Source organism: Ogataea parapolymorpha, chromosome VI (assembly GCF_000187245.1).
Source record: "Ogataea parapolymorpha DL-1 chromosome VI, whole genome shotgun sequence".
Lineage (NCBI taxonomy): Eukaryota > Fungi > Ascomycota > Pichiomycetes > Pichiales > Pichiaceae > Ogataea > Ogataea parapolymorpha.
This window is the reverse complement of record NC_027861.1, coordinates 753250-779187: the sequence shown is the minus strand read 5'-3', so window position 1 is coordinate 779187 and position 25938 is coordinate 753250. Positions and strand designations below refer to the sequence as shown.

Genomic DNA, 25938 nt, shown 5'->3' with positions numbered 1-25938 from the left:
TTACTCAAGTGTGATACTTGACATCGAAGAGTTTTCTCGTTCTATTTCAGTGAACACGCCTTCCTCAGTCATTTCCAGAGAATATTCTCGCCGTCGTTTAGCATCTGTTTGAGCCTGCTCCTCATATTTTCGCTTCTCTCTTTCAATTAGCATCAATTCTACGTCTTCTTCATCTGAGAAATCGCTTTCGTCGATTGATTGCAAAGAAGATAAAGATACCTCCGTCCCTGATCCGACTTTATCGGTGAAATCTGCATAAATAACAATCTCCTTATTCAATCGAGCATCCATTTCCAGGTTAATTTCCATGTGGCCGCTCGTTTGGCGCAGCGGAATTTTCATAAATTTGATGAGCTCCTTTGTATTTCTAGCATTAATCAGTATTGTACACTCTGAGCTGTCGTAATTTGGAATATATTCGATTGGTGTAGTTATCACTATCGCTATGTTCAAAAGATCACTAGCTGAGGCATTCTTGATAATTCGAGCTTTTAGGTGAATTTGGGGAAATAATCTCAACTGATCGTATATCGTGGCACTGTTCTTGATTCCGAATTGGTGGAAGCTCTCTTTAGAGAGTTGCACTGCTTCTTTGATAGAGTGAATATTGCCGGCTTCGAGTTTTCTTGCGCCCGCTTTACCAATCCCTTCTATTTGAGTCAGTTCTAATGCGGTGTTTTCCCAGGCTTTCGCACTTAAACACCTTCCCAAATACAACATGGATCTAAGGCTAGTTGTATCTGCCTTTCTTTCAAAAATTGATATCCCAGCGTTTATAACATTTGACATTTGCCTCAAGACCTTTGCCTTATCATAGTTGAAATTGAATAAAAGATTTTTGAAGCTGGGATGAGTTGGGTAGTCCAAACGACCGAGCTCGAATTGCACAACCAAGTGCACTTTTTGCCATACAGCCTCAATTTCGCCTTCAAGTCTGTATCTAATCAATTGACTCTGATTGATTTTGCGAAAAAGGGTTTTTTCCAAGGATCGGTACTCAACATTCCCAAATTCAGGGGTCTGACACAAGAAGTCCAGACATTTGTCCTGCTCAATATTCTTTGACTTCAGGAGGTATTTCATAGTGTCCAGCGATAGACAGTTTCTCAACATCGTATCGCCATAACATGAGCAAACAAATTTGCCCTGCTGTATAGTAATCAAGCCCCCATCCCATAATTCTTTCATCCTTTTTTGTAAGAGAAATTCTAAGCAATGGCTAGGTTTCTTGTATATTACTGGTTTCACCACGGCAGCGTATGAGTATGGACTAACAAGATACCGCTGATAAAAAAACGTGGTTTTCACCCAATCGTTTGCACTTTGAGAATCACTAATTTGACCTGAAGCCACCTCTTTGAGGAGTATCTCGCTCAATTTGTGTGGTAAAGAGCTTTCTACTTCTTCAGTGCCATGGATAAGTTTTTCATATTTCGCTTTTTCGGCTGACTGAGTCATGATGACACAGGCTCCTTGACTCTCAAATTGGGGTCTTCCAGCCCTTCCAATCATTTGCAAAACCTCCAAATCCGAATATTCTTGTAAGCTTCCATTGATCCACGTTTTCGTGCCTTTGATAACGACTAAATATGCTGGCAAGTTGACCCCTGCTGCCAATGTTGATGTACAACAGATAACACTGATTTTTCCTGAAAGAAACCCATTTTCGATCACCCTTCTCTCCTCGGAGGACAATCCCCCATGGTGATAAGCGACTCCGTTGTTGATCAGATCAAGTAGTTGTGGTTGCAATCGATCAGTAATAGGAGGTTTTTGTGGAAAGTAAGATCCCAGTTTTGTACTCAGCGCTTTTGCAGTCATTATGGTGCTTTTTCGTGTAGCACAGAAGACAAGAACAGGTTTTTTATTCCCATAATTCTGGATGATGGCTAAAAGTTTTGATGTGAGAAACGCTTCAAATTGGAACTCGTTTGTTGTGGATTTTCTGTTAAAGCCTAGAACGGTCTTAGTCAACTTGACGGACCGGTACGATTCATTGAACCTTAGCGTAGTGGCTGCAAGTTTTTCTGGTTTTCGAAGCCACTTGGAAATATCATCAATGTTGGGGACGGTGGCAGATAATGCTATGATCCGAATATTGGGATACAGGTATTTCATCCGAGTGACGACAGCCTCCAAATTTGCACCTCTTTTCTCCTTTATTGTGTGTATCTCATCTAGTAGAAGCAAGCTTAACGGTAACAAAGATTCTTTCCGGTCCTTGTTTTGTCGAGTAAACGAGTCCCATTTTTCTGGAGTTGAGATAACGATATTACAAGTCCTTGCCCTCTGAACCTCTCTCGTGTCTGAGTCTCCTGTGAGCAATCCAACTGATATGTTGAATCTTGCAAATTTATGGGACCAGTCTGAGATTCTCTCATTGCATAATGCTTTCAATGGGGCGAGGTACAAGATCTTGGCTTTGCTATTTTCTTTCAATGCTCTGATAATCGCTAGTTCAAATAGCACGGTCTTTCCTGATCCAGTTGGACTTGTAACCACACAGTTGTCTGAATCTTGGAATATCATGGGAAAGGCACTTGTTTGCATTTTGTTGAATTGACTGAACTTGAATATAGAAGCATATTTGTCTCCCACTCCAAAGGTGCTCAAGTTTGAGATTGGTTTTGCTTTCGTGCACTCAAAAAGGTCCTCGTGTGTTGGAGAAGAGGGCTGACTAAGCTGTTGGCTCGTCTCCCTCACAAGCTTCTCGGCACTTTTGGCTATCAGTAAATCCCTTATATCTTTCATGACGTAGAATATACACAATCCCTATTTCCCTTTTTTTTAGGTGTGCGGTGTGATCGAAGAGGCCATGAAACAACAAGCTAATCGTGTCTTCCGGATGAGCTTTGTTTGACAATCCGGGTGTTGAATGCAACTCTGTTTTTCCTGCTTATCCGGGTATCTGATCGTCTGGTCGTTATAAAAACCAGGTAACAGGTTCAATTACTTATGATTTTTAATTATACAATTTAGCATCAGTAAGCCCAGCATCTTTGTCATAGGCCAAGGATTCATTGTGGCACATGATTATAACCTTATGAAGCAGTCAGGGAAGCTGGTTACAATTCATCATATTGTAACCATTATCAATCTAAATAATTTACCAAAAAATTATTTATCTTTTATTGCAATGGATATTGAGGTTCTTGAAACTCGGGAAGAGGCCCAGCTAGAACCGAAAAAACAGGTGAGTGTTGAAGATGAAGATGTAGAATTAGAGAGTGTGGGCTCGTTGCTGGACGACGACACCGAAAAGCCAAACGCGGCAGACGTGGCGACGCGAGGGCAAGAGCTTGTTGACGAGAGAACTGAATACACTGAGGACGGGGAAAGCGAGCTCGAATATGAAAGCGACCATGTAGAGCTAGAAGAAGAAGAAAAAGAGGAATTGGAGCAGGAGCCCGAGACACAGCCAATTGAGGAGCCAGAATTGGGGGTTAATGAAGAGGAGGACAACGACGAAGAGGAAGAGGATGAAGAGGGAGATGAAGAAGTTGGTCTGACAGACGAAGAGCTGGCTGGAGAAGAGGTCCACGAAGACCCCGAACAGGTAGGCACGATTGAGGAGAACCAGGACGCACCAGAAGAAGATCCCAGTGAAGTGGTAACGGAGCCAAATGGGTTGTCATATGAGGTGCCTATTTACATTGATTTGGGGACAGAAGTTTACAAACTGGTTCAACCTAGTGTTCCGGAAGAGGCTGACTTCAAAGACCTCACCGTTCTCTTCGGCGAAGATATATTTGAGCTAAGTCTCGAACTGTTTTTCTCTCGTCTCAAAGCCAAGCATCGGTTCAAAGAGGAACGCGAATTAATTCTCAAATGCAGCAGTCTTGGCGATCTGACCATTGAGGAAGACAACATACACTGTTCTAAGGTGTCCGTTGGCGATATCGTGGACCTATTCAAAGGTCTGCGATCCCAATCTGACAACCCGGATCTTTACAAATTCATCCAATTCGAAGTGGTGACTCGACCACGGTTCATCATGCAATACGAGCGTTTAAAGAGTCAGCTGGAATCTGGCAAAGGGCTGGAGTCTGTGGAATGGGAAAGCAGCACCGATAGTCTGCCGCGCAAGAAAATAAAAACGGATGTTACATAGTTAATCTCGTCAACTCTCAATTAGTATATTGAAATATCTAACTACCTAAGCAGCAGTCAATCTCTTTTGAGAAAGAAGTCTTCCCTTTTGTCTAGAGTTCAATCTGACCTTCTTCTCATCCTTAGCCTTTTCAACAGCCTCCTCCTCTTCGGTCAAGATGAGCTCGATGTGGGATGGAGAAGATTGGTAAGCGTTAATTCTACCGTGGGCTCTGAAGGTTCTTCTTCTTTGCTTTGGAGCCTGGTTCACTTGGATGTTAGAAATGACAAGTTTCGTGACGTCGAGGCCCTTGGCTTCGGCATTAGATTCAGCGTTTTCAAGAAGGCTTTGGATGAATTTGACACTCTTGACAGGCCATCTTGCCTTGGTAACACCAAACTCTTTACCCTGAGCAGTTCTACCAATAGATCCGTTGAATCTTCTGAATGGAATGGCTCTCTTGTGGTCCAAAACTTGGTCCAAGTATTGTTTAGCTTTCTCGAGCTTCCAGCCCTTGATAGCCTGAGCGGTTTCTCTGGTGTTCTTGAATGACACTCTCAGGTACGATCCTCTAGCAGAGGCGGACTTGGCTGGGTTAGCTGGTGTTGCTGCGTATCTAGCCATTTTTTTTCTGTGTGTAGACCAGTTGAAGTTGTCTTTTTTTTGTATCCAAAGTAAAATTTTCCTTGCACGGCCTGAAAAATCCGGGGCGGTCAGAAAAAACCCGCCTAGAACTCACGTGATTAGGGCTGTTTAAAAAAATCCGAACTTAGATACGAGCAAAAAAAATACGTCGTGGGCTCCACACGAGCCCGAGCCCGCCATAGTATCCTCTTGTTGATCTTGCGGTGCAGAGGTGTATGATTTTAAAAAAGATATTCAATATCAATTACACACATACAGAATCTCTTGACATGCTTCATCTTATTACTCCGCTATTATTACTGCTGGCCAGGTTCAGCATGGCAATAGATATCTCAGATGAGCATTTTTCCGCCTATCCGAGAATGAAGGAGCTGATTGGCTCCCATTTGGTCAGCAGGACAGAAGAGACTCCTCCATCTACAAAGAAAATAACCTGGTACCTGAAGATAACCGACTCTGGTTCTGGATCTTTCAAAGATGACACTTTTCCTTCAGAATGCCCAAAGGATTCTCAGCTATGTGGATTGACCGAGATTTCGCTTCCCAATCGCGATCCAGTAATCACTGAGGTGTTCTCATTTTCAAACAAGTTGACACCACAATTCGATGTCAACACAAGCTCTTTTATTGTCAACCTCCGTGGCGCTAATTGGGGAGCATACACATTGGATGCTGAAATTGAGTTTGTGTGCGCGTCTGAAGATAATGCAGAAGGTCTCAAGTTGGTCAAATTCGATTATTCCACCGTGTCACTTCAATATGAAACGGCCAGCGCCTGCAAATCCGACGAGACGCCTCCAAAAGATGGAAAGAACAAGGCTCCAAAAAACGATGACTCCAATTCGTGGGGCGTCTTCACCTGGCTCTTCATCCTTCTGGTCATAGTGATGGCCTCTTATATAATAGCACAGGCATGGATCAACACAAACAGAGTGGGCAGTTCACACGAGTTTCTGAACGAGCTGGTCGAGTCAATCGTGGAGACATTGACAAAGTTGCCCGAATTTTTGCGCGAGATAGCAAACAAACTGTTCACCAGCGGGAGCAGAGGAGGGTACAGCGCAGTGTAATGTATATATAAACAAATGCAACTCGCTATGCAGATTTGGAGGTAGTCTCGGGCCCTAGAAGCTGGCGCATGTTATCATAAGTAGTCTTCACCGTTGTCTCGAGGTAATTTTGTTTTTTTCCCAGGCTATTGATGGAGTCTTTATTGTCATTGATTTGCTGTTTCAGCTTAGAGATGTAGTCCTCAGACTTGGTCGTCAAAAACGTTTTTCCACAGCTTTCCCACACATTTGCGTTGCCCGAGTTTGTAATCTCCTGGATCTGTAATTCGAGAACCTTATTTTGTTGAGCCAACCGCGACAAGCTGAGATTTGTGATGCTCAATTCTTCCTTTTTTTCTTTCAGTTGGGTATCCATCTCCACAAGGAGCTATATGTCAGCGCATCAGTGGCATTCTTAACATACCTTTTGGAGAGCTTCTGGAGGAACAGACATTTTTCTTTAGTCTGCAAGTGATCCTTGAATATTTCGATTTTATTTCTCTTGGTTATGTGCCCAAAGGCTCCAAAATTATAGTACAGTATTAAATTTAAACAAATCACTGATAAACCTTGCTCCTTCAAATGCATCTAGGAATCCCCAAAAGGTCAGATTTGAGGCCCAAGGGCAAAAACAAGCCTCTTCTACCTATACCTGCATCTTTGAGAGGACGATTCAATGATTACAGGTCCAAAAAGACGATTCTCTATGCAATTCTAACTTTCATTACTTTCAACTACATCATACGCCGAGCGTTCTTTTCATCGGGAAAAGGACATAATTTTAATCATCTGACCAACCAGGAAGCTCTTCAGACGCTGCAGAAAAACCACGGTCTTTATAAGCACGAGATAATTGTGAATTCCAATTATATTTTTCCACCTATTGAACACGCTCCACTGCTAAGGGAGCTGACCTTGGACAGATTATTCAAATCCAAAGTCAGCCCTGATAATCCTCAGGAGAAGTTGTATTACTATTCTGATGATGACGACCTCAACGATCTTAATGAGATCAAGGACAAATCTAACTCAGAGAACCCACTGGATCAGTCTCGAAAAGCATTCAAAGAGCATGGTCGTAAGGTTTTCAGACCTTCAGGCAGCAGAAAATCACCTGAAATTGTGATTGTCACTGGAGTTGACTTTGAGCAATTCGAGCAAGGCCACCTGACCAAGGTTGTTCAAAATAGAGTTGACTACGCTCATGCGAACGGCTATGGAGTGTACGTTAGATGGATTCAGGAGTTCATTCCAACTCTACAAGAGTTCCACAACGACCGCAAATGGGCCAAGTTGTTCATTCTCAGAGCTGCTATGCACGCATTCCCTCAAGCAAAATACTTCTGGTATCTGGACGAAAACGCCTACATTATGAGACACGACATTGAGCTCTATTCCTACCTTCTGGAACCGAAATCGCTTGAGCCGATCATTTTGAGAGACCAACCAATAGTGCCACCTAATGGTGCCATTAAGACTTACAAGAAAACCAATGCCGAAGACGTTCGCTTCGTGATCACACAAACCAAAGACGGACTTAACACAGATTCGTTTATTTTGAAAAATGACATATATGGTAAAGGATTTTTGGAATTCTGGACCGATCCACTGATGAGAAAATATCCAAGTTTTGCTGGAGACGACAAGGATGCCTTGATGCATATTCTCCAGTGGCACCCGGTTATCTTGAGTAAGTCCGCCATAATTCCTGGTCGGACGATAGCTTCATTGCATAGCTCCAATACCGCGGATGAAGCCGACGATACTTCATTTTATCAAGAAGACGACTTTGTTGTCAATTTCAAAGGCTGCGATGTCCATCATACATGTGAGTTGGTATTGGATTCCTACTGGAAGAAGCAGCAGGCTGCAAAATGAGATCAGACCCCTTGACCATTTCCTGACGGATTTGCATTCACTCGCTCTCCCAGCACCTGGAGAGCTATCTGTCTTCTTCTGTCTGCAATCTCGCGAGTGACTGTTGTTGTCTGTGTATTGAGTCGTTTGATTGTCCTCAAGTTTCCGGACTCGATATCGTCATCATTGAACGGTCTTATAATTCCTAGCAGTGCAGAGGTGTGGTAGCATGCTCGGCACAATGGTTTCAGCACCTTGTGCAAACCAGCAGGAAAGAACTGAACGAATGCAAAAGTATCCGACGCGTCTCCTCTCACCATCGAACGGGTATTGTTGGAAGGAAGCAGATCGCTAAGTGTGTTAATTTGATAATAGCGCAAATAAACCCAGCTGACATAGAAATTATTAAACATAGGCACAACTGGCACCAACGACCTTAAAATAAGAGAAACAATAACTGACGCACAAAGTAGAATAAACGGTAACTGCCTCAGACGAATAGACACTGTTTTAAATATTTTAAGATTGTGCTCAGGAGACAGTTGTTTGAGTACCACCACGAAACTCATTATAAGAGAGTAAACGCCGTGGTTCACCGGCTCTGTAAGCTTCGCAGACTGAAATGACAATATGTGAAATAGCAGCTCAAGGAGGACTGTGCTCACATTGGTTGCCGCTGTGACTATGGTGATGTAGTATACCGTCTCAGAAAATATCTTATTCTCGTTGTTGAGGTTCCAGTGCTTTTCCAAATAATTGATGCCAAAGTAGAACACTGCGACGGCAATCAAAAACTTGAACACAGATGTCTCCACAAAACTTTCTGTCAACAAAGTCCAAGGATAGTACCACACCCTGCTCGGCACTAACTGAAGAACCGGAACCACGATCTCTGAAAAGGAGATTTCCGGATTTTGTGATTTGACAGCATTGTAAGTCTGCAGGCGGATGATTGAGGTAAGCAATGACAAGATAGTTGTGACGCTCAAATATAGGACTGTCGCGTACGTCCACGTTATGGAGGGGACTAGGATAGCCATAAAGTGCTCTAAATAAATATAGGAAAATAATATAAAGGTGCAAAGGTGCAAGAATTTGAATCAGGGTTTAGAACACACTGCGGGAGATGTGAACACGATAAGCAGATCCCTGGAACAAAGTGCGTCGCTTTGGTCTACCAGGCCGTTCATACGTTTCATTCAGAGATTGTCGTCCCCCCGTGAGCACCGGCACCGCTGCTGACATAAGCAGACAACCAAAGTTGAGATTTTAGATTTGACAAGGTTTATATCATGACCTCTTCTGATAAACGAACAGCATACAAACAACTGAGCGAAGAAGAGAAAAAACAGCATCACATCAGGTCCGAAAATAAGCGACGAGAACAAATCAGATCAACATTTGACAGTTTGGTGAAGGTAGTGCCGGATTTGACAGAGTCAGAGAATAGGTCAGAATACGCAGTTCTGTCCAAGACTTCCAACTATATCCGACAGCTTCGTGTGGACAATCAAAGACTACTACAGATTGCAAAAGAACGCGGCATAGAGGTTCCAGATGATCTGAAAGAATAATATTGCATTATACATGTTACTTAATCGTCGTGTTCTTTTTCCTCTTCCTCCTCCTCCTCCTCCAGCTCTTCTAGGGGCCACCATTCAGGTATATGAACCTTGGCAATAAACTTACCAGCGACCTCTGACGAACTCCTTGATACTATAGGGAATTCGTTATTACCAGGCGCGTTGTCACGACTGATCTCGGCCACATATACAACGGCCAGGCCAATATTATTCTGCACTCTGATAATCTCTCCAACTTTTTTGTCTCTGCGCATCTTCGATCCAAACGGGTTTGAAGACTGAGGCTCGGCGTCTTGGTTTTTCTTGGACGTGTTGATCAGCTGCAGGTCCGTATACTGGCCCAGACCCAGGTCTTCGTCTGCCAATTTTAATTCCTCGCTCACGGGCTCTCCAACTCTGAACAGTTGTATCGGCATGACTCGTTTTCTAATGACGCCCGAATGAAACGTTCTGATAGTGAGCTCTTGACCTACATAGCATCCCTTATTGTAATTGATTCCATTCATGTAATCGAGGTTATTTTCGAAGGGCAGTGTTTCGGACTTGAAGTCGGAAATTTCTGAAATTCCAACCAAAGTGCGTAAGGTATCATAAACTTCGTGCCCCACTTTGATATCCTCTAGGTTTTGGAGCTGGCTTTCTGGGGGAAGAACGAATTTGAGCCCAAAACATGGCGCACGGTCGTCGATCGCAAATCCTTGTAATTGCGAGGCATCCGCCTCCGTCAGTATCTCCTCATTAACAAGCCTATCTTGTAAATACTTGCTCCACGTAGAAGCGGCTTCCACACTCTTGGAGTTTCTATTATTGAGATACTCGGACTGCAATAAGTCGTAAAACTCGTCGAATTCCTCGGAGTGGTCGTAATAAAACCACGAGTTATAATTTGCAACCGAAATATCGATCTTTGCTCGAAGTTTGTGCAGCTTGAGCATCATCTGGATTTGACCGAAATTCTTTGGTGCCATCTCAAGCAAGTACTTGGGGCCGTTGTTTGGGGTATAGGGAGTTGGATAGACAAATAAATCGGACAGAACTCGTCCCTTAGAGTTCAGAAGCATGGAATACCGTCCGTCCCTCCTGATGCCCAGTCTTTCTGGGACATCTGGGTCGTAGGTCTCGTCCTCGTGAAGAATGCCCCAATTCTCGGTCTGCATCTGTTCGTCGGTGAGTCCGAGCATTTTGGAGTTCTCTAATGCTTGTAGATCACTGGCAGATATCGTGGTCAGGTTCTTTTTCTCAAAAGTGGGAAGCATCTTAGTCGTCAGCAGTCCATTCAAGAACTTGGCGGAGTCTGGACCCTTGATCTCAAGCAGCTTTCTATTAAGTTTGACAAGTCCTCGTGGCGGAATTGCCCGCAAACTGAGGAACGTCGAAAAGCGTCTCATGATAACATAAATATATTTTTACAAATATTAGACATAAAGCTCGTTAATTAGTAATCGATATTTGCAGCTCACGTAAACTCAACAACGGCTGCCAACATTTGGCAATTCGCCTTTTCACTCGTACTGTACAGCAAATCGATCAGACACCAGTCTGGTCCTCGTCCTCTTCCTCCTCAGAATTCACAAGGTCTTGTCTCTCTTCTTCGCCCTTACTTTTCATTCGTTCGGTCAGAAATTCATTCACTTCGTCCTGTAGTGTGGTAATATAAGCTCGGAGTCGTCCAATCCGTGTGTCTTTAGCCTCCGTGGGAGCATCTCTGTCCACAGCACCGGCAGCAAGAACGTAGTCAGAAGGCCCATTGGTGCGTCCGGACGTCGAATGCGGTTTCGACGGGTCAACCTCAAACCTCTTGAATACTGGGCCTGAGTATTCAGCCGTTGGAAGCAGCTCGTTGGTGTCCTCAGTCATGCTTTATAGGCTGTCCTAGGAAGAAGAGGCTCCGGGTAACGTTTGATGATATAAAAATTTTTCAGTCAAATTAATATATCTGAACTTCAACCAACATATCCCTCCATCAATTCGACATGTTCACCATTGTTTCCGAAAGATTCGCGGGAGAGTGCGCTGTGGAGTATGCTGCCATACTTGACTCTGAGCTCAAGACAGAGTATAAGAGTGGTTTTGAGACTTTAGCCGAACAAGAAAACAAACAAGAACTTCTCGCAAAAGTGTTGGAATCAAGTCGGGAGCTCGCTAAATTGAGCGATAAAGTGTTTGAGCCTACCTTCAATCTTCTGCTGCACCTTATAGACATTCTCAGGAGCGAATTAGATGTGTCTTTGGAGCAACAGCTATCTGCCATCTTGCCTGAGATCCAAAAAGTTGTTGTTGTCCCGGATGACGTGCTTTCCAAAGATAGATCCAGTATCAGAGTCAGCTCGCTTGTGTCTGTTTTTTCTAATCTGTTTAATTTTGTTCCCCCACAATCTCAGCTTCGGGTGCAGGTGCTCAAAGACATCCTTTCCATAGTTTCGAAGCACTCACTACTTAACGTGGCTGGTCCGCTGGCTCAACACCTGAAGGTTTGGCTTACCGATTGCAATGCTTCCAGCGAGGACATCAAGAGCATTTACATGCAGGTCATTGATCTACTGTTTAAAGACCAAAACGATGCACAGGCAGTGACACTTTTCAAAGAACTAATTCAATTGGGCGGATCGTCTCTTTCTTCCTCAGAGTACTCGCAGTTTTTCATTCACACCCTCAACTCTACAGTTTACATAAATCTGGACTCTATCGATTTCGAACCACTGCAACAAGATCCAGTGCTCTACAATCTGCTCTCCATATACAAGGACTCAAATCTAGAGGATTTCGCAACCTTGAGCAAAGATCTTTCGTCATACAACATCAACATAGACAACCTCACCAACAAGCTCAAGCTTGTTGCTGTGACCAGAATAGCGTCTAAGAAAAACCATTTGTCATACGCTGAAATTTCAGACGAGTTGCATATTGCATTGGACCAGGTCGAAGAATTCCTTATCAAATGCATCAAGTCTGGTCTCATTGCAGGAAGGTTGGACCAAGATAAAGAACAGTTCTACATCCACAAAGTGTCGAAATTGAACAGTACAAGTAAGGAGGACTGGGAGTTTATTTCCTCCCGGCTCGCTGGATGGACCTCTCAGATCGCCAAATTACAGACTGTTATCGAGTCGGTGCAGTCCAGAAGAGGAAAAAGAGTTCCTCCTCCTCAGGTCTTGCAAAAGTTTTACCAGCAGAAGCAAGAATTAAAGGAGCAGAAGGAGCTGTTGCAGCAGGAGAGAGAGAAAGAAGCACAGCAGATTATGTAATGTTTTTTTTAAATTTAAAATCCGTTCATGATCCTGAATTTTACAATTAAGCTATAATGTTTAGACTTCTTCTGGCCAACAGGGGTTCTATAAATTGGACTCGGCGGTCATTGTTCACTGCAGGGCTGCAAAAGACGGTTTTTCGAAATGCGTTCTTCACCAGATCTTCGCAATTGGCCAATAAAACCTGTCAGTTCCGGAATTACGCCACTCACAAAGAATTGGCATACAGACTAAGAGGTCTCGGGAACCCGAAAGTCTCTGGTTCCTTGGTCAAGTCGCTGATCTTTACTGTTGGCTTCTCTGCCGGCTGCTACGTTGCAACACCCTACTTATTTAATTATACCCCATTGTCATACTTCAAACGGCATCCCGTTCACTTACTTTATGGCCTTATTGGAGTCAACATTGGAATATTTCTTCTTTGGAGAGCTCAGACAGCCAGTTTGAGAACAATGAAAGTTTTAAACAAGTATTTTCTACTGGAAAGAGGGCCTTCAAGACCTTCTGAATGGTCTCTTCTGTGGTCTGGCTTTAGCCACCAAGACTTTGCACATCTGCTGATGAACATGCTCTGTTTGTACTCGTTTGGAACCACAATGCTACAAGTTCTGGGTGTGGTCAACTTCACGTCGTTATATCTGATTTCGGGAGTGGCGTCTTCATTCGCCTCCATCCTATTCTCCACCATAACACGGTCATACGGTATGTCTCTAGGAGCCTCGGGTGCCATTTCTGCCATATTTGCCGCGTTTGCAACCATTTTCCCAAAGGCCGGAATCTCACTATTTTTCCTCCCTCTTCCGGGTGGAGCCCAAGTAGCCTTGCTCGGATTCACTGTATATAACATTCTTGGGTGCTTCTACAGATGGGGAGGTCTAGATTACGCCGCACATTTAGGAGGAACTTTACTTGGATTCCTCTATGCCAAATATCTGCAACAAAAAAGACGTTATCGATAAATAGATTACATAATAGACCGTTTTCATTTGTCTCGATAATTTCGATCGATGGTTCACTCTCATCATTCCCATTCCGGTCAATATGTGTCGCACGCCGTGGATAACTTAGATGACATTATTTCCAGGGTAAAGGATATGAACTTTGAGGTCTTCTGTCTTACAGAACACGTTCCTCGATACGATAACAAATTGATGTATCCTGAGGAGATAGACAAGGGATATACTGTTGACTCATTAGTCGAGAATTTTGAGAAGTATTATATGCATGCGCGATCCATCCAGAAGGCTGTCAACGCGGATCGCTCTTCCAGACTGAAAATTCTCGTTGGATTTGAGACAGAAGGAGGAATAGACGAATTTCACCTAAATAAATGTCTGCAATTCAAGCGGGAACTGAGACCCGATGTAATAGTTGGATCAGTTCATCATTTGAAAGGGGTTGATTTGGACTTTAATCGCGAGAAATGGCTGGAAGCAAAAGGAAATCTCTCGTTGCAAGCGTTTTTCCTGGCATATTTCAAGCAACACCAGGTAATGGTGAGAACGCTCGAACCCGATATCATTGGACATTTCGACCTAATCCGTCTATTCGCTCTCCCCCACGACAGGTGTGAAGATACGGGAAAAGAGCTCAAAGACATTAACATAGAAAGAGACTGGCCTGAGGTCTGGAAGGTGATTACAGAGACGGTAGAGCTCATTGTTTCGCAAGGAGGTCTTGTCGAATTGAACACTGCTGCAATTCGCAAAGGCTGGACCACATCATATCCAAAAGATGATTTGTTCCAACTAATTCGCGAAAAAGGGGGCAGATTCTGTCTTAGTGACGACTCTCATGGAGTCAAACAGGTGGGCCTCAACTATGAGAAGGCTCTGAAACACCTGCAAGAACTCGGCCTAGATAAACTGTACTACTTGGATTTGGACGAATCTGGCACTCCCTTCGTCAATAGTCGCACTCTAGAGGATATTGCAGCTGACCCTTTCTGGAATAATTACACTTGAGTTCCTAGATAATTAATTAATTTCGTTAGTAAATATCTCTAAGTTTGGATTTTTTGGATCCGTCTAGCACCTGCGTTGGACTGGCTTTTTCCTGTGATAACTACTCTATCCAGCTCCTCAGACGTCTCAGACAACGGAGTCCTGACAGGGTCTTCTTGAGGATGGTATCCGCCAAGAGCAACAACCTCTGATATATATCCGTGTAAGCTTTTTCTCATCGGGTCATGAGTACGTTTATACTCTTCCATGATACTGTAATAACGCTCCTTTTTTTGCGGGTCGGAGAGATCGTTCATAAGTGAGAACTCTTCCATGTGCATCTTGGTGGTCTTGTGAGTTAGATAGAATTCCTTGAGTAACTCATCGGTACTTAGCATTTTTAGAAGCATTGGGAGCTTGTGGGAATTGTAAAACTTTCTCAACTCCACGTTCTTGACAAGCTGGCCACTCAACGCATACGTGTGCTGCTGGAGCGTGGCTGTCGAAACCCAGAATCTCAACTCATCGATGAATAGGTGGTTATTGAAATGTTTTCTTCGAAGACCTCCGTTATACTCCGAATTGAGCACTGTGGCGAAATCGTGCGGAATGAGACATGGAGAGCCCTCCATCATAGACAACTTGAGTGGCGACAGCTCGGAATACGTGTAGAAATGGTTATTTCTGCAATTGTATATCTGCAGTTCTTTATTTCTCTCCAAGGCTTCAGGAGACCTTTCTGGACCTTTGTTTGATCTGACGGGAGCACGTTTCACAATTCGAGGAACACCCGTATCGGTAAGTCCTTCTGTTAGCTCTGCTGAGTGAATATCCTCACCTTTTTCCTGTTCATTGTTCGCCTTTCTCTCCCGCTCCAATCTCTCCAATCTTGGAGGTATTTTAATCGTATCCGTCAGTGCCAAACCAGTAATATCAATGTACATTCCGCTGTCCACGTCGATGAACCTTGCGTCTATATTATTTCTGCCGTTTCCTTTTGTTCTGTGTGTCGGATAAGCTCCACAATCAACGTAGTATTTTCCGTAGCCATGCTGGACATCCTCGACGATAAGCGAGTTGTTGTACTTCATGCAAAACCGATCGAAGTCCATGATCGGCATCTGGACGTCAATGTCGTTATCCCATTCGAACACTAACGCGTTCCAGTACCAGCTCAAAAGCGTGCCGTGAGCCAGAAAAGACACAATACCCTCTTTGTATGTAAATTGCAACCATGTGTGAATAATCCTGTGAAGCATGATTTTGCGCTTTTCGTTCACGTCGTCGTACTCGTTGAGCTTGGACTCTGTCACAAAGCCATTGAAGAAACGGAAGTCGTAATGGCCTCCATTTTCGGTCACCTTGTGGCCATTGTATGTAGCTGGCCAATTGATGTTCACCTCTCTGAAAGATTTTTGCAGCTTGGTCGAAGGAATGGATTTGGAGTATCTGAGGGTCTGCAAGTGACGTAGTTGCTTTTCGTCGAGCTCATCTATGCGGTTTTCATAATCCTCAATGATCTGGTCATACGAGTAATTAAATCGGTCAGGAGGAATAACAAACTCATAATTCTGCTCTGCGGTGAACAGCGAGTCGAAATCCAGCTCACTTTTCGAAGGGGTCACGGAGTTGACCAGCATCTCGTGTTCCAAAGAAGCATCTGCCACAACAGTTTCATTGGCCTGTAATTCAACAAACTCATCGAACAAACCGCTATCGAGCATGTTGTAGTCTCCGGAAATGTTCACCTCGTACGAGCCTTTTTCCGTGAGAAACACGATGGACGTCGGCACGGGCGCATACGACAGCAGATACGACTTGGCATGTATGAGCTTGTCACGGAAAGACTTTTTTCCTGTCCGATCTTTGAAGTTGAATCCCGGCAGAAGGGCGCGACGGGTGCGACCCGTGTATCTATCATTATCAACACAGGCTCTGTCTATGTTTCTATTTGGGTTCTTGAATTTGTGTTCAGGATTGTAAGCAGGACCCTGGTAAAGAATGTCGTCACAGGTCGGACGCTGGTCCTCTGGTAGCTCTAAATATCGGTTTAAAACCGAGAGATCCACCCAGTCTTGCCAGGAAAACGGAACTGCGATTCTAGCTAGGGCGGCGTTCCCGGAACCCTGCTCCAGGAGCTGTCTGCGAATGTGGCTAAGGTACACCGACATCGTAATTCTTGGGTCATACAGCAAGCGGGATTCGCGGGTGGTTTTATAATCTGAAGGATCGAAGGTTGCAACCGCGTTGTTGAAAGCAGTGGAGAACTTCCAGTACTTGCCATAGTTCTGCGAGATGTCCAAGGTATCCAGCTGGTTCTCAAACGATTTTATAAAATCGTCCGGATCTGTTGAGGACGAAGTTGCACGGATGAGTCCTGTAACATCGTTCAACGCATCCATCTGGGTTCCTGCCCCCAAGAAACTGACAATCACCAAGTTCAGCAAACAGATAGCTGCAATGAGGGTCACGCAGCGTCGGCGTCGCGGGACTATCATCACTGCGTATCTTTTGTTGCTAGCCGATGTCATTTACAAAAGGTCTGTGTATCTCCCTCAATTTGGAAGGCTGTGCAAAATCAAAAGAGATGGCTGCTAGACCAAGTGGAATGTACACGTTAAAGACTTTATGGTCTAAATAACCCGTTTGCCACTGCGTGCTGAGCCTCTGTTCACGTGTGGGCTAAAAACCAGGTTTTATGCTTAGTATTATATTAATCGGAAATGCTTAGATCTTCAATCGACAAATTTTAAGGGTCGTCCGTTTACCAGGAGATATTCGTGCAAGCAAACAATGGCTGCGAGGCTTACTGCAAAGCTGACTCTCAGTTGTCCGATAGAGGTCATTAAAAAGGTCGTCTATTAGCTGCTTTATAGCCACTCAACAGGCTTTTGGACCACCTCGAGCAGCCTCTGCTCTTCCGGGCCGGGTGCCTGGTGATCGTACATCCATTTAGCCGTGAGTGGCAGACTCATCAGAATCGACTCGGTCCGCGACCCTGGCGTCTGTAGTCCAAACTTGGTGCCTCTGTCGTACACGAGGTTGAACTCAACGTATCTGCCTCTTCTAATCTGCTGCCACTCTTTCTGGACCTCGGTGTATGGGGTGTCCTTTCTGCGCTCGACCAATGGAAGATAAGCAGGCAAAAACGCGTTGAAACAGGACTCCACCATTTCCAAACACTGTTGAGGAGGCAGCTCGTCAAAGTCGTCAAAAAAGATTCCACCAATACCCCGGGTCTCGTTCCTGTGCGGAATAAAGAAATACTCGTCGCACCATTTTTTGAACCTAGGGTAAAGATCCGGCCTGAATTTGTCCAGAGCATTCTTATGCTGCTGGTGGAAGTTGATACAGTCCTCGTCGTAGATGTAGGATGGCGTCAGATCGGCTCCACCTCCAAACCACCACGTCTGGGGAGACCCATCTTCGTTCATAATCTCGAAATAGCGGTAGTTCAGATGAGTCGTTGGAGCATGCGGGTTCCAGGGATGGATCACAAGACTCAGACCGCAAGCAAAGAATTGCACGCTGCCACCAGCGTTCGTCCTGATGTTCTTATGATCTGCCCTCATTTTCTCTATAGCTTGAGGAGGAAGCACACCGTGGACGACAGACACGTTGACACCGCCTTTCTCGAAGGTTTTGCCATTCTGCAACACCATGGACCGGCCTCCACCGCCAGATTCACCCCGTTCCCATTCGTCGGCACGGAAACTGGCTGAGTCAAGAGACTCCAAACCACTGGTGATCTCGAGCTGCTTTTGCTTCACAAGTCGCTCCATTTGCACCCGGATGGGTAGAGCAGGGTCTAATACCGAGGCCATTCTTTGTCCTTAAAAGTGGTATATACGTCTCTATTTATATTCCAAACCCAGAATAATAAATCTGGTGATTTTCGAGCTAGTGCGTCCGGTGCACGGGTGTACGAGACCACCGGATAATCCATCCCTGTCTGATCGCGAACGCAAAAATTTCTTGGCAAATCGAACCCTTGGTGCGCCAAGCTTCCGTCGCACAGGAAATCGGGCTGTGCACAAGTTCGGTATCGACGAATAGGGGAAAACAGCGAGCTGGTTTGATTGTACTGTGAATTCTTATACGCTCCTGCCGCGTTTCCTCGTCTTCTTGGTGTTCAGGTGTGTCTTGTAGTGTTGCATGCAGTTGTCCTGTCGCGAGAACCTTGCGCCGCAACCTTCGTATGGACATATGTGGTTCTTCACACCCGTGTGTATTCTTGTATGCCTTGCCAGATGTCCTGACGTGGTGAACATTTTGCTGCAAATTTTGCACTTGTAGCGACGCATTGGTGGCGAGAGGTCAGAGTTCTTTTCCGGTCTTGTTGCGATTTCGGGGGTTGGAAGGGACACTTTTGGAGCAACATACTGGGGCGGATCCTGGCGAGTGTAGCGAATAGAGGCCAATGGCATATTGATGGAGGGTATATTTGGTCTGCCGAGAGGCTGAAGCAAGGCTGGAGGAGCAGGCAATGCTAGCGGATGCGGAGTGGTCGGGTTTGGAAGAGGCCATTTCTGCTCCGACTGGATCTTGGACAGAACAGAGTCGAGACTAGGCAGTTGTGTTGGAGTGTGCGATAGGTACGTAGGCATCTTGTTTTCGTTGACCAACAACACCGTCTCAGACATTTTCTAAAAAACGGGAACGAGCAAAAAATATCGCTCATCCTACTATTTATTATCTATGATGCAACCACAAGGAGGCGCGGGACTGCCTAAAAATAGTAGGCCGCACGTAAAAAGCCAACTCACATCTCTGCTCAAGATGCCTTACAGCATGTCCTAGCGTTGTGCATGGCTACTAGGTTCTAGAGGTTGACTTTTCTCGGCCCCATCATCCTATAAAATTGCCAAGTTTTAGCAAGAACCCTGAATTTTCCCAAGTCTTGGCAAAATTCAAACCCGTGTCCAATGTCGAAAAAGGAAAGTGTTACGTTATGTGGTTAGCTTTGTAATCAAACAATATAAGTTTTTCTGCAGCCGAACTATGCGTTTTCGGGAGTGCCCCGATCCCGAGAATACCTTGGAGCGGAGAAGCTCCGCAACAGACGGAACTTCCTTGTAGCCGTCGCGCACACCTAGCTGACTGGCTAGCTTCCAAAAAGCATCCACATCGTGCTGGTCGAGCGCCCTCCTGAAACAACGTTTACACGTCCCTAACCACCAAAGCACATTTTTGCACCCGTCAAGAAGCGAATGAACAAGGCTTGGCGCTTTGAGTCATCATGAATGATGCAAGATAACTAATCCTTGGAACATGCGGATGAGCATTAAACGTACTTAAGTAGCCGTTAATAGCGCCCATAGAGAACGAGGCTTATACGGCAATCCGGGTTCTGAAAGGCGACCAATCCTGTCACGAGCGGTGACCCGATCGCTCGCATAGCAGCCTTCCTCTAACTATGTTGTATTATTGGCCATTATAACTATCGAGAAAAATATCGGGACTAGTTCTTATTTGTGGTGGATTCAGAGTTGTCGTCCTTGACGGCAGCGTCAGGAGTAGGTGAATAAGCGTATCTGCTCCATTTTCTGATTCTGGCACCGTAGACGTAGAATGCAAATGGGATAGCACAGCATGCTAGCGAAATGAAGGCCATCAAGGTGGAGGCCCATTCGTAGCCCAGTCGGTGATACATTTGGATGGTGAAAAGAGGAACACAGGCTCCCCATATTGATCTGACGAACGTCTTTGCGGCCAAGGCAGAAGCTGCATAGTGTTGATAAGAGTCCACAATATAATTGTTGGCCGGGTTGTAAAGAAGATTGAAACCCAGACCGCACGAGAATCCCGAAAAGCAAGGTCCTGCCCAGGAGATGCGAGGGTACGAAGACCATGCGAACGCGAATAGTCCAATAGGAACAAACCAGCAACCAATCATCATAGGAATTAGTCGGAGCTCGGCAGGAGGAATCTCGCCTTTGCTTCGGTAAGTGTCAGCCATTTCATTGTATTTTTTGTTGATTATAGGTGAGACAGCAGCAGCAGACAAAACACCAACAGCAATTGGAATGAACATAAGGCCCGTCTTGGAATCGGACCATCCCTTACCTTCGCTGTAAACCACAGGATAGGCGAAGAAGAACATGTAAAGCAGGCCGTATATGACTGACATGTAAATGGTGATCAAGAACACAATCAGTTCCGACAGAAGGATCAATGGTCTAAGCAAAGTCTCCTCTGCGACCTGTTTGGCGGTTCTGACCTTGAGCTCAGGCAGAGCTCTGTATCTGTCGTCGCCGGTGGTTTTTCTGAGCTTCTTAGCTCTAGCCTTCAGAATTGTGCTGTGCGAAGTTTCAGGCATAAAAATGACAAACAGAACGTACATGGCGCCGCTGAAAATTAGCAACACCCAGTAGAGCCATCTCCAGCCAACATTGTCACCTATATAGCCACCGATCAATGGACCAATGACGGGACCAATGAAAGGAGCAGCAGAAAAGATAGTCATGGCCAGACCTCTTTCTTCGATTTTCCAGAGATCTGCTAAACTACCTCCAATCAAACACATTGGTGCCGAAAAGGCCAGACCGTCAATTAGTCGGCACACAAGCAGGGTTCCAATATTTTTCGCCAAGGCACATGGAATGATGAAAATCACTGCAACCAGTAATGTTGAGAAGTAAACCGCGTTTCTCCCAAATTCCTCCGACAGAGGAGCGAAAAGCAAGGGGCCAAAACCAAAGCCCAAGACAAACAAAGTGACGGTGAGAATAACGACTTCCTCGGAAACTCCAAAAGAAATCATTGGCCCCTTCATATATCCCGTGACAATAGCAGATGCCAATGCCACGTTGAAGCATATGGTACCCAAAAGCATAGTCAAAAACCATTTGTAGCCTTTCCCCCAGTTTTGAGGATTTTTCTCGTCACCGTCCACAAAGACCACAAGTCTCATACGCGTCTCCTGACAAATAGGATATTTCCATGGATCGTTTTCGTGGAAATCCGTCACCGGATCAGGTGTGAACTCGGTTGCAGTTTTTTCATGATCAATCGGCTGCTCAACTGGCCCTAAACTTCCGTAGCCTTCCTCATAATTTGTGAGAAGACGCGAGATGGCCTGGGAATTATTGCTGATCAGTCTTTCGAGCCTTTCGCGGTCGTCTTCCTCGTCATTGGTTTCGCCATGCGTAAGCTTTCTAACCAGTCCACTGATTTTGGATACAGTTTTCGTCAATTCATTACTGTCATTCGGACGTTCCTCTCCCCTGTACACTCCCGATTCGACGTCTTTATATTCCTGGACGTTGCTCTCCAGCGATTCTCTATCTTCCGTGCTCATGTCGAATATCTATCGATACCAGGGACTTTCGACCCTTTAAATAGTCCCTGAAGCTTATTTAGGTGCAAGGTCCCTAGATGGCTCCCTATTGTTTTCGTGCGTATAGCCGCATAATAAATCACTCAACTTTGCCGACAGCCGATATTTTTTTGTAGGCCTGGAAAATAACTCCAATGCGGCTTTTCGTATCCCAAAAAATCGGGTACAACTTGCATACTTGTGCCGACAGCGATGATCTAGGTTATTTTCTAGTTATTGTCGAGTACAAAAGCTAAAACGATGTGGGCCGAGCCGATATTGCAGCTTCTTAAATCCGAGTTATAAGGTTGCTAGGGTCCTGTTCATTAGTCGCGCGTACGGATCTTTTCTAGCACCTCAGGATAGTCTCTGAACACCTCATTGAACCTGTCGGGATAACTTGCTTGGTAGACCTCCGGGTCCTTGGCGAGTGCCAAGAAGAACGTTGCGGTTCCTGATCTGATGACAGAACTAATAACATTGCATATTTGCAAGGCAATCAAAAATGTGAATGCAACCACTGGAGCGTAGTATGAACCTTCAGTGTTGTAGCCTGGTTTGGTGAACCGCAAGTACAAATAGGCGAGCAAGGCAGACACATATCCAACAAAAGTGCAGTACATTCCCAAAGCTGTTCCGATCAGGCAATCATTGACCAAAGCATCCATCCCCTTATAGCTGAAAATGTAATGGGTGTCCCTTGCAGACTTCAGATAACTCTTGCCGTAGAGGGCCACATATGAATACGCATAGTGATTGAAGTATCTCACAAACCACTCGATCACGTAAATGAAGCACTCGGCGCAAAGCAACAAGCAAGCTTGAACTCCCTCCCCGTTGTTCAGAGCATTCTGTCGGGCAATTTGAACTCCTTGACGTAAAAGCTGGATAAATGTGACAATCAGCGAACCAAAACAAATTGATCCAAAAGAATAGGTCAAAGCCCTTTTCAGAGCACCCAGGGCCTGAAATTTAGGCATTCCTGCGTCGGACTTCGAAAGGTAATACCACGTACCAAAAATTCCACTCACTGTGACATGTATAACATTCTTCATCACTTCACTAATATAGTACCCCGCAAAGAAGACAAACACGAGCAGTCCAACCAATCTGGCATGGTTATAGCCTTGGGAAGTTTCGTCACCCCATTTCATGTACGAGGCGACCACAGTGACAGAGAATAATGCCGAAAAGGCACCTATTGCGAGAAATCCAATTGCAGTAATAATCCACGTACTAGGGTACTGTTTCATCACATCGATAATAATTGTAAGAACAGTCGCGCTGAACGGAATTCTGCCTCTCATGGTCCAGTAAGAAAATGCTGTGAGTGCGGCAAAGATAAGAAAAACAATGCCTGCCGAGTAGTAGCCCTTTGCAAGGTAAGCAATTGCCGTTCCCAAGCCGAGAATGACATTCAATATCAATGAAATTGTAATGAACTTCCTCGGGAACATTCGAGCAACGGCAATGGTTGCCAAGGAAAGAACTAAGGCAACAACAATAACAAATGCAAATAAAACTATGGTGTTGGTGTTCAATGAAAAGGAATTGCCAGCATTGTAGATCGAAGAGCCTTCATACGAATATGAGGTGGCGTAATGTCTCAAAGTGATGCCCGCAACAACAAAAAATCCAGCAACTGTAGCTAGAAACAGAATTGTGAAGGGAACGTCGTGGAACTTCGGCTTCTCGACTTTGAATGTTTCATCAAAGGTTTCCTTACCAGGTTCAGGAGCTGGGGGGCGATCATAGTAGTAGTTCTGGTTCAGCTTCTCGTTGGCGGATAAGTCATTGCCTTGCTGACTGTACTGAGGCGGTGGTGCGTTAAAGCCGTGCTGGGGTTGCTGTTGGTAATAATTCGACTGGGACATTGAAAGTTGAATTGAGATCGAAGATAGAGTAATTCAGCGATTTAGTCTCAATGACTTCAGTAAGATTAGTTAGCTTGTCAAGCAATTTCTGTATCTATTTTTTTTCTTGTATTGCACGACTTTGGTTCCAGAATCTATTTTTATTCCCATGTGTCAAAAAGTGGCTTATTCCGGGGTAAAAAAACCGTTACTTCTTGAAAAACGTTTCGATATCTTTTTCGAGCTTGTCTGTTTCGTCATCTGATGTGTCAAGGGAGAGAATTGAAGTATCTTGCGGATTCTTTCCGGCGTTTTCTTTGACTTCTTTGGGTGGGGTTGTTAAATCAATCGTGGGAGAGTTCTGTTTGGCATCTGGACTCCTGAATAGAGACGTTCGGAGCCCGCTTACGTCAACATCGAGTCGACTTCGTCTCTTGGTTGGAGACTCTAGGATATCCGACTCCTCATCAGGAGACTCGTAAGAGAGATTGGGTTTGTTTTTGAGCGGAGAAGAGCTCCGACTTCTCTCTTTTCCTGGATCGAGCTTGCGTTTTATGGGCGATCGTAAAAGATTATCAAGAGTTGACAACTGCCGTTTCGGGGATTTTTTGGGAGATTTGCGCGGCGACTTGCGCGGCGACTTTTTCTGGGCAGCTTTGATTTCGTATTGTTCGATCAATTTCTGGCCGTCAGGTGACAGCTCAAGTAAATATTTCGGAACCCATGTCGAATCTAGTTTTTGTTCAGAGTAATCTATGAGCCGGTAGTTTTCATCATACAGCTCTCCTTCCTTTAGAAATCGTCCAAAGACTAATTCTCGATTGTATTTCACCTGGTATTGCTCCTCTGACCAGATAGGAACGTAGTATTCATCGGCGCGTCTCTTCAAAGGAAACTGGGCTTCCTTGTACATATTGACGAATATCTCGGTGTTCTTGAAATAATCCAAGTTGTGGATCACCCTGAGCATATAGCATTCAGCTAAATGCTCCACCAAAAAATCTCTTGTACTACGTTGCAGAGGAAGCCGAAGATTGCACATTTCGCGGAAATTCGGCTTTTCAAACCATGCAATGGTACTCTCATCACCGTGAATTACATCTTCTGATGGATGGTCGTCGTAAACGGTGGTCCAAAGTGAGCCACGACGTTTAAGTTTGATTTTGTCATCGTATATTTTCAGAGAGTTCGGTTGTGGCAGTGTGGACAGCCTTATCAATGATGGGTGTGAGTCGACGCAATTGGTCTCAAATCTCCTGAATGCATAGATTTCAGGACAAAAGTAGGGATAAAAATGGATCATGAAATAATAGTCTGAAGGAAAAGATATTGTCCCATTGAATCTCCTTCCAAAATAGGCTTTGCTGTTTTGTGCAAGCGATTCCTGTAGCAAAACATTCAAGTTGCTTAGCTTTTTCTCTCTCTCGTTCTTGCTAAAAGGCACCAGGCCCAACAATCTTTGTCTTCCCTCCGCAACATAAATTTGCTTTAGTTCTTTAGCAAAATCGATTTCGCTCTCTATCTTGCTCCCTACTTGAGCCAACGCAATACAACGGGTTATTCCTAATCCACTGACCCCTTGGCTGAAATCGCTGCCATTTATGCATGTTAGGAACACCATTCGGTCCCTGTCAAGCCCAAGGATCTCTTCAATCTTCGACATTCGGTACGGAGTCACATAGAATTCTGGTTCTTGTCGTTCTAAATTTGCCTGCGTAGCAGGAGCATCTGCAACCCAACGGCTGAAATTTTTAAGAATTGTCTGTGCCCCATACACAAACCCGTCCGCATCGTTACTAATAATCGCATCGATCACGCCGCAGTCATTCAATCGAGCTAGTTCAATTTCAGCTTCCCCCGGAGCCTGGACATAGCCGATATTCCACAGCTGTAGTAGTTTCTTTATCAGATAAACAATTTTCGCCCCTGGCTCCTCACATAAGCCGCTTTGTCGTATCTGTTCGTTCGTTTCAATGTATTCAGCATAATAGTCATCGTCAGTATAAAGAACTTCTCCCCATCTTCTTTTATGTGTCTTATAACGGCCGTCGAAAACAAAAACAAAGGAGATATGCAGCTTTATGAGCTCCCTGATACGGGAGCAGAAATTCAAAATCACCTTTTCGTCACCAATGCTGGCTACATCTCCTTTATATTGCGAAGGTACCTGGGTAAGTTCAAAGATCCATTGGTAAACATCAATTCCCACTCGTAGATGTCTTGCATTCTTCTTGTAAAATTGCCGGGCATATACCCTTATGGGAAGACGTTGATCCTCAATTCCATACTCAGTAAACTTTTCCCAAAGACCTGGGATCGTCATCAGGAAAACAAGAGAAGTGATTCCTTATC

General features: G+C 44.7%; 19 protein-coding genes across 19 annotated transcripts; 7 read left to right on the top strand and 12 right to left on the bottom strand.

Moving 5' to 3' along the window:
* On the bottom strand, positions 1-2751 carry HPODL_01562 (uncharacterized protein; the record flags this gene model as incomplete). Its single annotated transcript, XM_014078073.1, has 1 exon — positions 1-2751. One exon carries the CDS (start codon positions 2749-2751, stop codon positions 1-3), a length of 2751 nt encoding a protein of 916 aa, XP_013933548.1.
* Positions 2752-3136: 385 nt separating this feature from the next.
* HPODL_01561 (uncharacterized protein) lies at positions 3137-4111 on the top strand (the record flags this gene model as incomplete). The annotated part of the gene is made up of 1 exon (XM_014078072.1): positions 3137-4111. The coding sequence occupies one exon, from the start codon at positions 3137-3139 to the stop codon at positions 4109-4111; it is 975 nt and encodes a 324-aa protein (XP_013933547.1).
* A 45-nt stretch (positions 4112-4156) lies between these two features.
* On the bottom strand, positions 4157-4714 carry HPODL_01560 (60S ribosomal protein L17-B; the record flags this gene model as incomplete). The annotated part of the gene is made up of 1 exon (XM_014078071.1): positions 4157-4714. The coding sequence occupies one exon, from the start codon at positions 4712-4714 to the stop codon at positions 4157-4159; it is 558 nt and encodes a 185-aa protein (XP_013933546.1).
* Positions 4715-4950: 236 nt separating this feature from the next.
* HPODL_01559 (Autophagy-related protein 27) lies at positions 4951-5805 on the top strand (the record flags this gene model as incomplete). The annotated part of the gene is made up of 1 exon (XM_014078070.1): positions 4951-5805. The coding sequence occupies one exon, from the start codon at positions 4951-4953 to the stop codon at positions 5803-5805; it is 855 nt and encodes a 284-aa protein (XP_013933545.1).
* Positions 5806-5830: 25 nt separating this feature from the next.
* Positions 5831-6238, bottom strand: HPODL_01558 (uncharacterized protein; the record flags this gene model as incomplete). The annotated part of the gene is made up of 2 exons (XM_014078069.1): positions 5831-6172; positions 6209-6238. The coding sequence occupies 2 exons, from the start codon at positions 6236-6238 to the stop codon at positions 5831-5833; spliced, it is 372 nt and encodes a 123-aa protein (XP_013933544.1).
* Positions 6239-6366: 128 nt separating this feature from the next.
* Positions 6367-7662, top strand: HPODL_01557 (mannan polymerase II complex MNN11 subunit; the record flags this gene model as incomplete). Its single annotated transcript, XM_014078068.1, has 1 exon — positions 6367-7662. One exon carries the CDS (start codon positions 6367-6369, stop codon positions 7660-7662), a length of 1296 nt encoding a protein of 431 aa, XP_013933543.1.
* Positions 7663-7664: 2 nt separating this feature from the next.
* Positions 7665-8681, bottom strand: HPODL_01556 (uncharacterized protein; the record flags this gene model as incomplete). The annotated part of the gene is made up of 1 exon (XM_014078067.1): positions 7665-8681. The coding sequence occupies one exon, from the start codon at positions 8679-8681 to the stop codon at positions 7665-7667; it is 1017 nt and encodes a 338-aa protein (XP_013933542.1).
* A 252-nt stretch (positions 8682-8933) lies between these two features.
* Positions 8934-9215, top strand: HPODL_01555 (uncharacterized protein; the record flags this gene model as incomplete). The annotated part of the gene is made up of 1 exon (XM_014078066.1): positions 8934-9215. One exon carries the CDS (start codon positions 8934-8936, stop codon positions 9213-9215), a length of 282 nt encoding a protein of 93 aa, XP_013933541.1.
* Positions 9216-9235: 20 nt separating this feature from the next.
* On the bottom strand, positions 9236-10612 carry HPODL_01554 (putative transferase CAF17, mitochondrial; the record flags this gene model as incomplete). Its single annotated transcript, XM_014078065.1, has 1 exon — positions 9236-10612. The coding sequence occupies one exon, from the start codon at positions 10610-10612 to the stop codon at positions 9236-9238; it is 1377 nt and encodes a 458-aa protein (XP_013933540.1).
* A 139-nt stretch (positions 10613-10751) lies between these two features.
* HPODL_01553 (Protein GON7) lies at positions 10752-11081 on the bottom strand (the record flags this gene model as incomplete). Its single annotated transcript, XM_014078064.1, has 1 exon — positions 10752-11081. One exon carries the CDS (start codon positions 11079-11081, stop codon positions 10752-10754), a length of 330 nt encoding a protein of 109 aa, XP_013933539.1.
* Positions 11082-11197: 116 nt separating this feature from the next.
* Positions 11198-12469, top strand: HPODL_01552 (uncharacterized protein; the record flags this gene model as incomplete). Its single annotated transcript, XM_014078063.1, has 1 exon — positions 11198-12469. The coding sequence occupies one exon, from the start codon at positions 11198-11200 to the stop codon at positions 12467-12469; it is 1272 nt and encodes a 423-aa protein (XP_013933538.1).
* Positions 12470-12525: 56 nt separating this feature from the next.
* Positions 12526-13431, top strand: HPODL_05297 (uncharacterized protein; the record flags this gene model as incomplete). Its single annotated transcript, XM_014078062.1, has 1 exon — positions 12526-13431. The coding sequence occupies one exon, from the start codon at positions 12526-12528 to the stop codon at positions 13429-13431; it is 906 nt and encodes a 301-aa protein (XP_013933537.1).
* A 48-nt stretch (positions 13432-13479) lies between these two features.
* Positions 13480-14436, top strand: HPODL_01550 (histidinol-phosphatase (PHP family); the record flags this gene model as incomplete). The annotated part of the gene is made up of 1 exon (XM_014078061.1): positions 13480-14436. One exon carries the CDS (start codon positions 13480-13482, stop codon positions 14434-14436), a length of 957 nt encoding a protein of 318 aa, XP_013933536.1.
* Positions 14437-14474: 38 nt separating this feature from the next.
* On the bottom strand, positions 14475-16817 carry HPODL_01549 (Protein MNN4; the record flags this gene model as incomplete). The annotated part of the gene is made up of 1 exon (XM_014078060.1): positions 14475-16817. The coding sequence occupies one exon, from the start codon at positions 16815-16817 to the stop codon at positions 14475-14477; it is 2343 nt and encodes a 780-aa protein (XP_013933535.1).
* A 468-nt stretch (positions 16818-17285) lies between these two features.
* HPODL_01548 (Coproporphyrinogen-III oxidase) lies at positions 17286-18239 on the bottom strand (the record flags this gene model as incomplete). Its single annotated transcript, XM_014078059.1, has 1 exon — positions 17286-18239. One exon carries the CDS (start codon positions 18237-18239, stop codon positions 17286-17288), a length of 954 nt encoding a protein of 317 aa, XP_013933534.1.
* Positions 18240-18509: 270 nt separating this feature from the next.
* Positions 18510-19058, bottom strand: HPODL_01547 (transcriptional regulator NRG2; the record flags this gene model as incomplete). The annotated part of the gene is made up of 1 exon (XM_014078058.1): positions 18510-19058. The coding sequence occupies one exon, from the start codon at positions 19056-19058 to the stop codon at positions 18510-18512; it is 549 nt and encodes a 182-aa protein (XP_013933533.1).
* Positions 19059-19876: 818 nt separating this feature from the next.
* On the bottom strand, positions 19877-21715 carry HPODL_01546 (MFS transporter; the record flags this gene model as incomplete). The annotated part of the gene is made up of 1 exon (XM_014078057.1): positions 19877-21715. One exon carries the CDS (start codon positions 21713-21715, stop codon positions 19877-19879), a length of 1839 nt encoding a protein of 612 aa, XP_013933532.1.
* Positions 21716-22059: 344 nt separating this feature from the next.
* HPODL_01545 (Protein PNS1) lies at positions 22060-23607 on the bottom strand (the record flags this gene model as incomplete). The annotated part of the gene is made up of 1 exon (XM_014078056.1): positions 22060-23607. The coding sequence occupies one exon, from the start codon at positions 23605-23607 to the stop codon at positions 22060-22062; it is 1548 nt and encodes a 515-aa protein (XP_013933531.1).
* A 187-nt stretch (positions 23608-23794) lies between these two features.
* Positions 23795-25909, bottom strand: HPODL_01544 (uncharacterized protein; the record flags this gene model as incomplete). Its single annotated transcript, XM_014078055.1, has 1 exon — positions 23795-25909. One exon carries the CDS (start codon positions 25907-25909, stop codon positions 23795-23797), a length of 2115 nt encoding a protein of 704 aa, XP_013933530.1.
* Positions 25910-25938: the final 29 nt, after the last annotated feature.